Genomic DNA, 14,154 nt, shown 5'->3' with positions numbered 1-14,154 from the left:
CAGAATATATAATTAGCCTAACTTTCTCAGTGCTCTTCACACACAAACACAGATCAATCTCGCCCGACGTGGGATTAGATTCTAATACATTACCGTAAATAAGCAGCGTATTGACGGACAGCGGGGACAGACAGCCACACGGGGGCTTATTGTTTTATTCAGTGAGTTTAGATCTGAAATACGACACTGGCTGAAATATAATATAGCTGGGAAATGAAGGGAGTGCGTGGCTGAGACTATAGGGGACAGCACAAAAACATCAGTGTAAACTAAACTACATATGTTTAGAGTTTATCAGCTGAATGTTTTCAATGTTAGACCACACTACAGATACTTAGTGCTGTTTGTGCAGTACTGGAGAACAGAGATGGTCTGTGTTTACTTCACCTACATTCCCATCATGCTTTGCTCATCTTCATTTAACCAGTCCTCTGTGGTGCGTCAGAGCAAAGTTACAGAGCGATGATCTAGATCTAAATACTACTTTATATTCTGATGTCTTTTTATTTTTGAGCTGCACTTTGTGACGGCACCGAGAGAATCAATGGTTTGACTTCTAGATATAGAAAAACAAGAAGGGTATTCCCCGAATTCATCGAGCAAGGCATCTGATACTGAGCCTCCAGGCTTTGATTGGCTCTGAGAAGCACTGGGCCGGTCCAAACCGACGGACTGCTCCCATCATCGTGTTACACACAGCGTAACTGGGAACTACTGTGCTGGCTGTGCCCTCTGACACACACTGCATGTCCAGACTTCAGAAGGGGATCAGATGTGGGCACATCCAGCATGTCTTGCTAGTCTGTTGAAGACTGAACAATATTAACAGAAGCACAAACTGCAGGTCACCTGGATTAACTCTGAACCAGAAGTAGTCTGGACTTCATTAGGTGAGGAAGAACCAGGCACCTTTCTGTTCGTGGATATGATCACAACAGATGGGAGTGTTTTTAGCAGCTGTCCCTGATGTTTCCAATGAACAAGGCAAAAAGGCCAAAGAAAAAACAGCTTTAGTTTAAATCCCAAACACACCAGCAAAATCTGCCCCATTGATCCTTAGGCCAAGTTTTATCAGCAAATCTCCACTGACAGCTCAGTCTATTAACTTCAGCTCCTTTAAACGTAATGTTCAGGATTAAAGCGTGAATACCATCGATACTTCAGAGGGAAGCATCTCGGACGTGTGTTGGTGACAGCAGTTACATTAGCTCTACACCTGAGCTGTGTCTCGGTGATGCAGCCTCACCTCAAAGAGCTCATCTGCTGTGCTGCAGTGGACTGAGGCGGGCGACTCGTCCACAGGATGATCGCTGCACCACTGGAGCTCGCTGAGACAGTTGACGGTGTCGAAGTCGCTGGTGTCGAGCTGGGAGAGGTCGATGTCCGGAAAGTCAGTGTCCAAGCGGTCCGAGGACACCTCCTCCTCCCCATACTGAAGACGGAAAAAGAGAGTGAGAAAGAGGAAAAGGTCACGTTAGTCAAACATCAAGACTAAAGCAAATCCCCAAGTGATTTGTTCTTTTTAGATACAGCCTAAGAGTCACTGTGCAAAACGTGACCCCAGAAAACTGGAGGTGCTGATCACAGCTGGAAAGATCCTGGGGTGAGACATGAACAAGTCTGCATGCGTCACTCATGTCTGTGGCTCAGCTCTTTAATTCAGTCACAAAGGAAATGGTGTTTGCTCTTAAGCTACCAAACATGGAAAAGAATTCTGCTGCCTACAGGAGACTGCCAGGTTCATGGCTCAGCACAGAACCTTTAGTTCCCATAGGGCCACCTTTCCTAAAATATGTATGTAGCTGATGAGACACTTTGGATAAAAGCCTCCATCATCTGGCATATACTGTATAATATTACACTGTTCAGTGTGTGAGTCACAAGGGGATCTCAACAGCCCCTCATCTCTCAACAGCTACTCATTAGAGATAATGAGGCTTCCACAGAGAAGGTTCGACGCTGGAACCAGCAGAGGCATCTGCAACAATGCAGGATCACACAGAACACGTCACATACTCAAAGTGCAACCATGACCCAGGAGGTCTTCAGGTGATTAGTTTTCCTCCGCTGGTTGACTGTGTGTTAATCCTGGAAACGAGCTGCTCTGTTTAATCTGTGGACTCTTTGGTCACGAGCATGTTCTGCTTTGTTTTCTGGGTTTGATACTGTCGGGGAAATCTGCTGAGTCTTGGGAACTTGGCAGTGTCTGAAAAAGTAAATAACGTGTCCTGTGCTCAGAAAAGCTAAGAGATAATCCAAGACAATGCAGGACACTACAAATATTATGCAGATTTATTTCCATGGCAGTAATGCTGAGCTGTGACAAACGTTGTTACACAGATTCAGATTTAAACCCACAGTTAATTAAACACACTGATTGGTAGATTCCTACAAACCTCAACCCCAGCACCACTGAAAATCAGTGAAACCACTTAATGAAACTCCATCAATAAATTCTAATACTCTCACAAAAAATATAACCTCAATAAATCCCTAAATCTTCAGCTATTCTCAAAAGCTCCTGGACCTCTTCAACAATGCGCCTCAAAAAGACAAGAAGCCATGAACCCAGAAGAACCCATTAGGGCTGCAGAACACATGGAAAACCTCAACAACGTTCCAGCGAGAAGCAGCTGCCACGTGGTCTGCAGGCACAACGCACTGCAGAAACTGAGAACGTCACTGAGCGGATGGTAAAGAACAGGAAGAGTGCGTACGTGACTCAGTGTGAGGGGAAGTGGTTGTGGTCTCTCCGGAGAGGATCACGTGACAGCGAAGCAGCAGAGAGAGTGAGGAGGAGGAAATATTTGGGCACAGAAACCAATCCAACTGGACTGTGCTGTATCGTTTAACCAATGACCTACTGTGTGCACAATGAGGAAACAGCCTGTTTTTCATTCACACAAACTCAGCCCCGCCCACACACACACACACACACACACACACACACACACACACACACACACACACACACACACACACACTTCCTATTCCATTCGTCTCATTGTGCAAACAGGATCCACCAGTTAAACCATTTCAAACCGAACCAAACCGGAGAGTCTCAGGTTTCCTCAGGTATTTTGTACAATCAATAAACAAAACGTCTGTGACTTTACACTTTTAAAGTTTGCTGAGCAACAAATATCCACATGGTCTATTAACATACACGTTTACTGAATGGACAACACATTATAGAAACTCACAGTCTGCAGAAAGACCAAGAGTATGTCCATCCATCTATCATCTAGACCCCCTTAGTCCTAACCAGGGTCCCAGGGATCTGCTGGAGCCTATCCCAGCTCTCTTTGGGTGAAAGGCAGGGGTCCACCCTGGACAGGTCCCCAGTCCATCACAGACATAATGTCATATTTTCTTTTTAATGCTGGAGGAAATATCCAACAGCTTTGCGACCTGCCTCAGTGCTGGTCCTGTACCATGTGTCATCCATGTACGATGGATCATCACGACGACAACATGGTCGAGTTTTAACAGTGAATATGGTTTTTAACGATTTTACTCAGCTCATATGAAACATTAGGAGACAGCACCGACGCTGCTCTGTCCCCTTCCCTTCACAGGAGCAGCCTTCAGAATGACATTTTCCAAAAACTAATGAACAAAGCAGTTTACACATTCACAGTGAAGTCACTAAATAATAATTGATTATCTCTGCTTCCACACAGCTCGTCGCTTATTTTGTGCTTTTAATTTGAATTCAAATTAATTCTCACTTTTTTCTTTCATTTTCAAAAACACTTGTTTCTTCTAACATATTTTAAATGTCCTTAGAGTCCACGATTAGGATTGTCTGTGATAGTTATCATCACTTCCCTCATTAACCTGTGTCTGCACACTGACACACACACACACACACACACACACTTTCCATCATCCAGATTGAGTTTTTAATCACTACAATATCATGTTGTGTTTATGATCCTCGACATCAAACAACCTCGTCCAACTTTTCCCTCGTAAGATGTGTGTGTGTGTGTGTGTGTGTGTGCGTGTGTGTGTGTTCGGTCTGAGGGGGGTGTTTATTCGGGACAAAGAAAAGAAAAACCTGAGCTGGTCTCATTTACGGCGTCATAAGCTGCACAGCAGAGCAGCACAGACGTGGTGAAGCAGGAGAGAGGCAGCAGGAAGAAAACTAAAATAAAGGAGAGACTAAAGGAAGGAAAGACGAGAAGACAGGAGGGATGGGAAGGTAGTGGGTTAAAGAAAGGAAAAGATGTGGGTCAGTGAAGAATGATGGGGGGCAGTCGTGACTTCATAGAGCAGCAGAAGAAGAAGAGAAGCAGGAAGTGGATCAGTGGGGACAGGGTGTCCTCTATCAGGTCCTCCCTTGGCTTCCTCTGCCTCTACTGGCTGATGCAGGTGTGTGTGTTTTGTGTGTTCACCTCTGTGTGTGTGTGTGTGTGTGTGTGTGTGTGTGTGTGTGTTGCAGCTCACACCCCCCTCACGTGCCTGACTCCTCCCCCTCCACGGCTCCTTCGCTCCTCCTCCTCCTTCCTCTCCATCAGTGTCACTTCTTTCCTCTATCTCCACCTATATCTCCCTTTCCTCCTTGCTCTTCTCTCCTCCTGCTGTTCCCTCTCTGACTCTCCTCCACCTTTCTCCCTCCACTCTACCTTCAACCATTTTTCTTTTTATTCGTCCTTTTTTCTTTCTAGCCTTTGCTTTTCCTTTTCCTTTCCCATTTTCTTTACCTCCTTTTCCTCATTTATCCTCTCATGTCAATCTCTTCTGTTTCCTTTCAGCTTTCCTCCTTCCTTCTCTTCCATATTTATATCTTTCCTCTTTTTCATCATCTGCCTTTAACTGTCCTCTGCCTCTTCTATTCTTCTGCCTCTCTCAGGGTCTGTCCTTCCTTTTCGCTTCTATATTCCTCCTCTCCTCATTGTTTCCATCCAGCTTCTCTCCTTTCTCCTCACCTTCCTTCTCCCAACTGCAGCTGTCAATCAATAAAAACATGGGCACCACACACACACACACACACACACACCAGGAACACACAGATACACACACATATTCAACAGCAGGACATCCTGTGCATATAAAACCTGGGACACACGTGCACTTGGAACATCCTCTGTGTGGCAGCAGAAGGCGACAGGCGGCCGGCGAATGTGGCGTGTGCGTGTTCCCAGTGCTGAATAACCACGAAGCCCCTGACAGCTACACAACATGACTCACAGACGGCGAGGAAGGAAGGCAACCGAGCAGCTCAGCGGGAAGCAACGCCGTCTCTGCTCAGTGCTTATTTCCTTTTCCCCACGTATTTTGCGTGAAAGCTGAACATCACGGAGTATTTATCGTCTGAGTGCAGTGACCTCTGATCTCAAACATGCAAATAGTTGTTTGTAGGGCCGTACATACAGGACTTTACAACAGATGCAGAAAGGTTCACGTTCAGGCTCTAACCAATCGAGAGCTGGAGCCACCAACAGCTGGTTCTGAACAGGGCACAGAAGTGGATCAGACTGATGTGGTTTGGGAAGTTTTTGTGGCTTTTTCTTTTTTGCTATGAATCTGGGCCACTGCTGAAATCTAGTGCTGTGAATCTGAAGTGACCACAGCTGCAGCTACAGGCTGCAAGTCTTTGATCAGTGGATTAGTCCTGTAGCTTCAGCACTGGCTAATTATTTCTCCAGCAGCTATTGTCATATTCTGAAGGAGGTGGAACAAAGTCTCACAAGAAAACAAATGTTTTAAGCTGCAGGTTCCAAAGCTCATTACTGTCTCACACATGACACTGCATATCAAACTCCTCATATCAAACGAACACTGTTTGCATGAGCTTTTCTGTGCTGGTGCCACCTGTGCTGAAGGTCTTGGAAAGATAATGGGTGAGAGAACAGGTTATCTTCATTGTTAACAGAAGCTGAAGTGTCAGACAATGAGACATAGTTACTGTCACCTGTTTAGAAATAAACACTCACCTTGAGCTCAATTACTGCTATGTGACGAAAGTTAAACAGAGATTTTGCTGAATAAGGAAATAACATCCTGGTGAAGTCACATGAGCTTTAAACTGCAGGTACTGAACAGTTTCGTTTGGAGGCTGTGACATGAGCTTTTATCCAGCTGAAGTCTCCATTCTCAGTCCTAAAACTGTGCCAGACAGTAACTCTCTAAGTCGAAAAGAAAAATGTAGAGAGGCTGATAAAATTTGGCAGCTCATCTCCTCTTTCCCAGGAACTGCGCCCTCCTGCACCGGGTCAAACCCAGTTCACACCACAATGAGCCCAAGACGTAAGAACAGCGAGCCTCTAGCTACATTTGCATGTCTGAATCTATAAACTGTGTCAGTGCATGAAAGGAACCTCACTCTGTTTCACATCCCCTACTGAGGTGGCCTTAAGCAAAGCAGAGTTTGAAACCCAGAAATCTGAGGTATGAATACAAATCAGGGTCTCTGCTGGAAAACACAGCTCTCAGTCGGTTCCCCTGCAAAAAGTAAATGTGTTATATGTGGTTTATTCTTCCCTGTTGCAATGAAGTGTAATGGCACAACACAATAGCATCCCATGAATGAACACATCAGTCACTGTGTCTGTCTAAATCTGTTATGGCCTAAATGGAGCAGCAGAATGGTGAGATTAAGCAAATGGGCATGAAATTAACGCAGACACTTTAAAGTTACGGACAGGATTTAGTGAAAATAATGACTGAAAGTATGAGGAGCAATGCTGAAACAAATGCACTGAGCCGAGCAAACACCCAAAGTATATATTGCACAATATCTACATTTTGCATTTTCTAATGCAATCCAAAATTAGTCCTGACCTTTGACCTTTGGAAACATACAAAAACTATAAAAAATGCATGTAAAGGGCATCCCAGTGCAGTGATCACAGTCACTTCCATTTGTGGTTAATCTCTGCCGTGGTAAAAACAGTGCTCACTCCCCCCTCGAGAAGAACCTGCTGGGACAATCGCGCATTAAACGTGTGCTATTTATAGCAGACCTGCACATGGGAGAGATATCTGGGCTAAAACGGGCGAGTGGATATGGAAAGGGCAGCGAGACTCTGTGGTGGTGTTTTAGCATGTGGATGTTCTGGACTGCATCCTTCTTTTCTATCTTTAAACACACAAACACCCACTCACACAGCACATTCTTCCAATGGTTATCTCACGGTTAACTTCTCACCATGGTGCTGAGGTAAAGCTGCATGTCTGTCAATTAGTTTTCCACGAACAACATTTCGGGATTTTGAGTTGCACAAGGATTTCTCGGAGGCTGAAATGATCTGGGATTGGTTGGCTTAGGCCTGAGCAGCAAGACTTTAATTGACCTAGATTTTGTGGCATAAATTATGGCAGACATACGAGTCATGATACATGTGCATGTTCTGCACAGACCAAATCCATCTGTTACATGACTCCGAAAATAACGTGCTCCCTCACTGATGTGCTCAGAGAAATCAAAGGCCCGGGTCCTGGGAGCTCTGCAGCAGCCTTTTTGTAATGTTATGTAAGGTCAGTCACAAGCCCAGTCATGTGCCGAGGAGGCTTCGCCAGCGGTCTGGACTGTCCAAACTTCCCCTTCACACACACACACACACACACACACACACACACAGATACAGGACCACCACCATACAAGGTCAAACTCCCTCAGCCCTCAGCTGTAGATCACGGCATGAAACAATAAATCTCCCCTCAATATAAGGGATGATTTCTGAAGAGCACTGCACGAATAATTGGCTTTGACCCTTCAGTACCAGCTCTAGAGGTTTTGGTTGCACGCAAAGACAAAGATGGTCCTACCCGCTCACTGCAGAACTTATTCTGACTTCACCTCAATTCTCAAAAAATCTCACATGGCTCATTTTTTTTATCCATCCGAAGTGACGAGCTCCAGCAGCATTAAACCTCGGCGCTGACCTTTATGGATATGATGGAGGTGCATGCCTTCAACCTGTCTTTGAGAGACATTGTCATGCAGAATATGGGGAGGGGTACGTGTGAAGGTTAAGTGACAGACCAGAGGCCATATAGCTGAGAAATGGTGATGAGAAGAGCTGGATGGAGAGTTGTAATCACCTTCTAGCCTTGCACGTTGAAGTGACAAGGAAGATATAAGGCAACGTCCATGCTCTTATGTGTCCCTCTCCCTTAACTCCCACTTTCTTGTAGGTCACTTTGACAGGAGGTGGTTTATAAATGACACCCCAGTTGACCCCACAGTGATCACAAATGATCGGCACGTGAGCCCACAGATGAGGAACCCGGCATGTGGACGCTGAGCAATGAGCACAGAAAACTGACACTTAGCAATTGGTGGTAATCACTAATTGCTGTGCTGCTGCACTTCCCAAACATCATTTGTCACTGAGGCAGATTATATTTTTAGCTGCGTTTTTGTTTTTCGCTCTTTTCTTAAGACTCAAAAACAAACCAGGGACTTTAAAAGCATCGACGCACAGATGTGTTTTACAAGCAAACGGCTAATGGAGGCCATGTTTTCAAAAGAGAAAATGGAAAAGCTCTCTCAAATGTTTATGTTGGGTATGAGCTGTATATGGAGATAATGGATGGAGAACACTTCTGATGCTTAGTTCAATAATAAGGCCACAAAAAGCCAATTATGAGCAGTGTGATTACAGACGTTCAAAGTCAGACTCGCAGGGAAATTAGGATAGAGATCAGTGGGAATCATTATTTCATGTTTAATCTGCATTTTTCCAGATGTTTGACTGAGCAGCTGCAGATTCACAGCAAAACAAACACGTCTGTACTTTTATTATTATTTTTGTTCAACATCACGTTTCCGTCTCTATCTAGAAGATTAGCAGGTTTCACAGATGCCGAAGTGGTTTTCAGACTGATACACTTGCTTTCAGCTACGCACTCGTGCCCATGACGGTTATCGGACATGCCCCACGTTCCTTCAGGGCATGCACATGTGCACATCCTCAGAAATGACTGCTGTGTCACCACAGGATGCAATTAGGCAACTGGAAAGCGGTGCCAGTGAATAACGATGTTAAATACGAGCAGCAGCAGGTACTGAACAAAAAACAGCTCGAACAGAGAGAACTTTTCCAGGGAAAGTAATAGAGCTCATTGCCACTTCTGCTGCTGTGATCTCTTTACAACACAGTCACCTCCTCAGGTGTCGCCATTTTTAAGTCACGACTGCAAAAAATTAAGGTTCTTAATAAAAACATTCAGGTGTTTGCCAGAGACTTGGATCTTAGAGGAAACACTTTCAGCACACACACACACACACACACACACACACACCAGTAAAAAACAAATGTGTCATGTAAGATGATATAGATGGAAAGATAGGCGACATTACCCAGAATGCAAATCTGCCTGATTCTTTGATGAATTCACTGGTTCGTGCAGTTGCTGCACTTACAGACAGCATGAGTGTGCGACTATATTTAGCTCTTATTCCAGTCTCATGACCAGTTCTTCCACAGGCTGCTGGTGACATGGGGAGCCTCTGCCAGACACAGGTGACCCCTCTCACACACACACACACACACACACACACACACAAAAGCTTGATGATGCAAGTGCATGGGGATCACAGTGGGACCAATGAAATCTAATCAGATGAGCTCTAGCGGCAGCGGCGTGTGTGCGTGTGTGTGGCCTTGACCTTGTGCATGTTGCTGCCATATGACACATGAAGTGATTGATGTGAATGTGTGACCCCCCCCCCCACACACACACCAGCTTTAATGATTGGACAAGCAGCTAAAGTGGCTTCGTTTGCTGTACGTTTAAAGGAGCATTCTGTTAATTCAGTTAATTCCCTGTAAGTGAGTGAGGGACCAGCAGTCAGTCAGGCAGTGATGGACGTGTGTGCTGAGCACAAATCAGGCCAATTGAGAAGAAAGTGCAGCGCTGCTGAGTGCTGCTGCTCCGGTGTCTGTGTGTGTGTGTGTGTGTGTGTGTGTGTGTGTGTGTGTGTGCGTGTGCGTGGACAGTCAGTCCCAGATTAATGTCACTCACCCTGCCCTGCTTGGATGCTGATCAAGACACTAGAGCAAATGAATGTTCTTAGGAAAATAATCCAATTGTAGCTAACGGCTGAATAACGTAGCAGATCTGCTGCTTCTCTTTCTGCTTTTTACATGTAACATGAGGCTCGTTAGCTTTTAGTTAGTGTTTCCAGTCTTTATTCTGCAGAGCTACAGGAGTCACGCACAGACATGAGAGTGGCATCGGCCTTATATCCAACCCTCAGGGACAAAGCCAGTGCTTCACAAGACACTATTCAAAGAGCTGACACAAAAACAGGCCACACCCCCAAAGCGCTGCAGCTTGAACCGTCTCCAACAAACGGGGTCAAGGCTGAAAGCGATGAGGTATAAACGTCTCAGTCCTGACACCTTGAGCCACAGCAATAACCGCAATAAGGACTAATCCAGGTACCGCACTGCCAACCTCAGTGTGTGCAAGAGTTTGACAGCTGGTTATTCAGCATTTATGAAGAAGGTCATCTAAAGTTTAGGAGCATTTCTGACCTCTGACCTCATTACTATCAGTCTCCTGTAAGTGGCAGTGTGATGGAGGACAGGTGGAAAAATGAAAGGGACAGACAAGCTCAATTTCTCACAAAAACTCATTCCCACATAAAGTCTCTTATTGACCAACACGTTCTTTCACTTCCTTCATGTCTCGGTTTCTTTCTTGCGCACAAACAAAATCCCCAAATGATTTCTGGCCTTCAGTCGATACAACTAGTGTTACTGAACGCTGCTGATGCCACTTCCAGTCTGGGCTTTAATCAAATACCTTCTCACTCTTGTTTTCCAACCGCCTGCCTTTAAAAGGTGCAACGCTCAGAGGTTTGTACAACAGCGGGCTGGGTGAGGAATATTTGGTCCTGGGGAAGAGACAGGAAGTGTAAAATCCACAGAGAAGTGGTCTTTTTTTTTTTTTTAAACAGTTCCCATTTCAGTTTTGCTCAGTTTTAACATCCGCCATGCAAAGTTCTCCCTAACAGCTTTTTTTTCCTGTTCTTTTCCCAACTTCCCTGATTTACCCAAACTGAGGGTGACTTAGCCAAATTGTGGATTTACATGCCTTCCAACCATCTGTACTCAGGATTTGCTTTTACAACAAACTTGCATTAAGCAGACTTCAAAAGAGCGAAGTGTGTTCAGACTTTATGTAGAGCAGTAACCTTTTCTTTTGTTTTGCTTTCAGTCTTTGTTTTTCAGACACGGAGCATAAGGGGATGTGAAAATTATTCTCATAATGACCCTCACAAACACCAAGAAAAAATCCCACAAATCTAAGCCAAGGTCGACACTGCCTGCCTTGTTAATGGCCCCACTGACAAAGCATTAAGAAGCAGCAACTGACACGACAACAACATGAAATTAAAACTTAACGGTGATCTGCCAGAGTCACCTTTGTCAGGTGAATGAAGGCATGAATTCCAGCCCGTCTACAGCTTTTCCTGCCAGGAGATCCGTTACACTGATTTCACCTCCAGCCGACCTCTGTCTCTGCAGCCTAATCTGGCTTTATCCCCCCCTCCCTCCATCATCCCTCCATCATCCCTCCATCCTCCACTAGGAAGAGCAGTAGAGGCACAGACGCTAAATGTGGAAGCGCCAACCCAGGTGAATCCTCGCCCCCTGAATGTAAGAGGCTAATGACCAAGGGATGGAAACTGACTCACTGAGCCAAACAGACTAAAGTGCAGTCAGTAGGTGTCCAGTAGGTGACATGCATTTGTTTGTCTTATTTACAGTATTTATCTGTAAACAGCACAATCTACAAATTGGAGGCAGGACGCAATGCGTCTACCTGAGCTGCATGCAGATGCACCTCCAGGTCTATGCTGCACGTCCTCTACAGTCTCTGAGCAGTAAGCAGAGACACACCTGCTCTACACCATCCTCAGCTCTAATCACCCTGCAGAACTGTTGTCAGATTAGCAGTCAAGGCTAAACCGGACTGCTCCGCTGGCCAACGGATAAGGCCACAGCCAATCAGGAGCAGCGCAGCAGCTTGGGGGGGGGGGTTGACAGATGACGAGCTGGAGGCAGCGATGAAGGGAAATGTGGAAACACAGACTTTAAAACAGTCTATTCGTGCACAGACACCACGTTATGTATAATACAACAGAAATGTGACTCAATGTTCATCATTTCCAGAGTTTCAAACTAAATACAGATGGTTTGTTTTAGATTGTTTTCAGTTTCTCTAAATGTTTTGAGACGTTTCAGTGTCTTTGGTTATTTTCTGTTACAAATAAAAATTAATGAAAATTTCATTTGAAATATTTTCGTCGATATGTACGATCAACACTTCACTAACAAAACACATGATTTCTTTCTTACTTGCACAAACAACTAACACACTTTAGGATCACAAAGCTCTGTGCATGTAAGACCAGCATTGCTCAGAAGCCAAACCTGGGCTGACAGCAGCATCGAAGTCAAAACTGTAAACATCCACAACCCAAAGACCTGCAGAAAAATCCTGAGTGACAGTGTGGAGAATGATGACGACGCAGGGATGAAGACGAGACAGAATGGCGAGCTAAACACAGCCGAGGACTGCCATCTTGACTCTGCAGGTAGCGAGTCTGCCTGGTAATGGGATCGGAGGAGGAAAGACGACTCAGGGCTCGGAAATAAGAACGGTGGTGGCAGCTGAGACGCGCTGCAGACACACTGAGTTTAAGAGGATTGAGTCGGTTTCACTTTCAGTTGAACTGTGGGGATATGGTTTGTGTTTCAAAAGCTGAAAAAGTTCAAGACGGGAACAGACAGGCGATAAAATACGATTTAATAGAGCAGCTTTTCAATGACTTTGGCATTTCCCGAATTCCATGGAGCCAAAGGCCAAACTAAAGTGATTAAACCAGACTTTGATTAAGGTTAAAGGATCAATAACACAAAAGATATTTGTAAAGGTTAAAACATAGCAAACTATTCAACCAGGGCTTCATTAAAAGATTCATTTGGGATTCTGTGTTTTGAGTATTTTTAATTCAGGCGCAGGCAGTGAAATCATAATACCCTGTGTCCTTTCTGTCGTCACTGTCAGTCTCTGCTCATCACTTTCCAAACTGCCTGAGAGAGACCTCTGTTGATTAAATTGCTTTAACCCTCAGCCTCTAATGCTGCTCCAGTCTCAGGTGTCCAGCTGGCCCAGTATGTAATTCCAGAGCACTTGGCCTCCAGCTGCACCAGAACCGCTGCACTCCATCCATCGGTGCATTAGGGTTCTGTGTGTGGGCTCCTCTGTTTAGAAACACTAATAAAGCTTTAGTGTGTAGTTGCCCAGTATAAACCAGTAAACCTGGTTGACTCCCTGTGTCGTATGGCCTGAAAACATGAGCTGCGTCCTGCATGACGTCAGTGCAGCTGGACTCTAACTTTAAGAATGCATTTTGTCGTAACCCGACAGACTCATCGATCACTCGAAGCTGCCGCCTTCCCTCTGCTGCTTCAGGACTGAATCCATCAGTGTGGTCAGTGTATCCGACACCAACTCCCTCGCTCATCGCATCTTTTCCTCTTCCTTCTCTGCTTATTCCTTTTTGTAGTCGGCCCTCGTGAGGTTTCGTTTCTCCCTCACCTCCTTCCTGTTTATTTCACATCTAATTTACCCACATTTCTTTTCAGCTTCTGCTTTTATTCATCCACTCATTTTTTCTTGCTCCCCATTCTTCTCTCCCTGTACTGTACATATTTGCATTTAAGCAGTAAGGTTTGGGTTAATGTGGACTTAACACATATGAGTCCTCCACTTGCACAAGGCATCAAGGTCAAAGCTCCCAAATCACAAGAGAAGCCATCAACCAGGGACACCCATCGATCCACAGCTGTCCACATCTGGCTTTTCATTTTTCTTCTCCCTGCATCTTTCTCCTGCTGCCAGCGGGGTCACCCTGAACTCTTGGTTGGTTTAATTTTCAGCTTTTATGTCCTTGGAGCTAAATATTGGCTAATTGTGGCTTCCTGTAATCTGAAAGTAATTGCTCCTCAATAATCCATATGTGTTAGAAACCCTCGTCTCCTCCTCAGTCTTCTCACTATATCGCTCCTCCTGGCTGCTGATCTATCTTTTCATCCAGGCAGGGTTTATAAAGCTCTTAACAGGATTGAAGAAAATCAGTGACCTTTGTCGCAGGGCTAGGGTCAAAGGTCGGCAGGGGGGAGG

At 45.1% G+C, this 14,154-nt stretch overlaps 1 protein-coding gene across 4 annotated transcripts in view; it reads right to left on the bottom strand.

Moving 5' to 3' along the window:
- ppargc1b (peroxisome proliferator-activated receptor gamma, coactivator 1 beta) overlaps nt 1-14,154 on the bottom strand; it is a 78,051-nt gene that overhangs the window by 24,129 nt on the left and 39,768 nt on the right. For 3 of the 4 annotated variants that reach the window (XM_026330222.1, XM_026330223.1, XM_026330224.1), the window contains one exon: nt 1,247-1,432. In XM_026330222.1, coding sequence (XP_026186007.1) covers nt 1,247-1,432 — 186 coding nt within the window. Of the gene's footprint in view, nt 1-1,246; nt 1,433-2,481; nt 2,694-14,154 lie in introns of those variants that run through there. The other variant, XM_026330225.1, reaches the window with a different exon arrangement.

The sequence above is a fragment of the Mastacembelus armatus genome, chromosome 10 (genome assembly GCF_900324485.2).
Source record: "Mastacembelus armatus chromosome 10, fMasArm1.2, whole genome shotgun sequence".
Lineage (NCBI taxonomy): Eukaryota > Metazoa > Chordata > Actinopteri > Synbranchiformes > Mastacembelidae > Mastacembelus > Mastacembelus armatus.
This window is presented reverse-complemented; position numbering and strand designations above follow the sequence as displayed.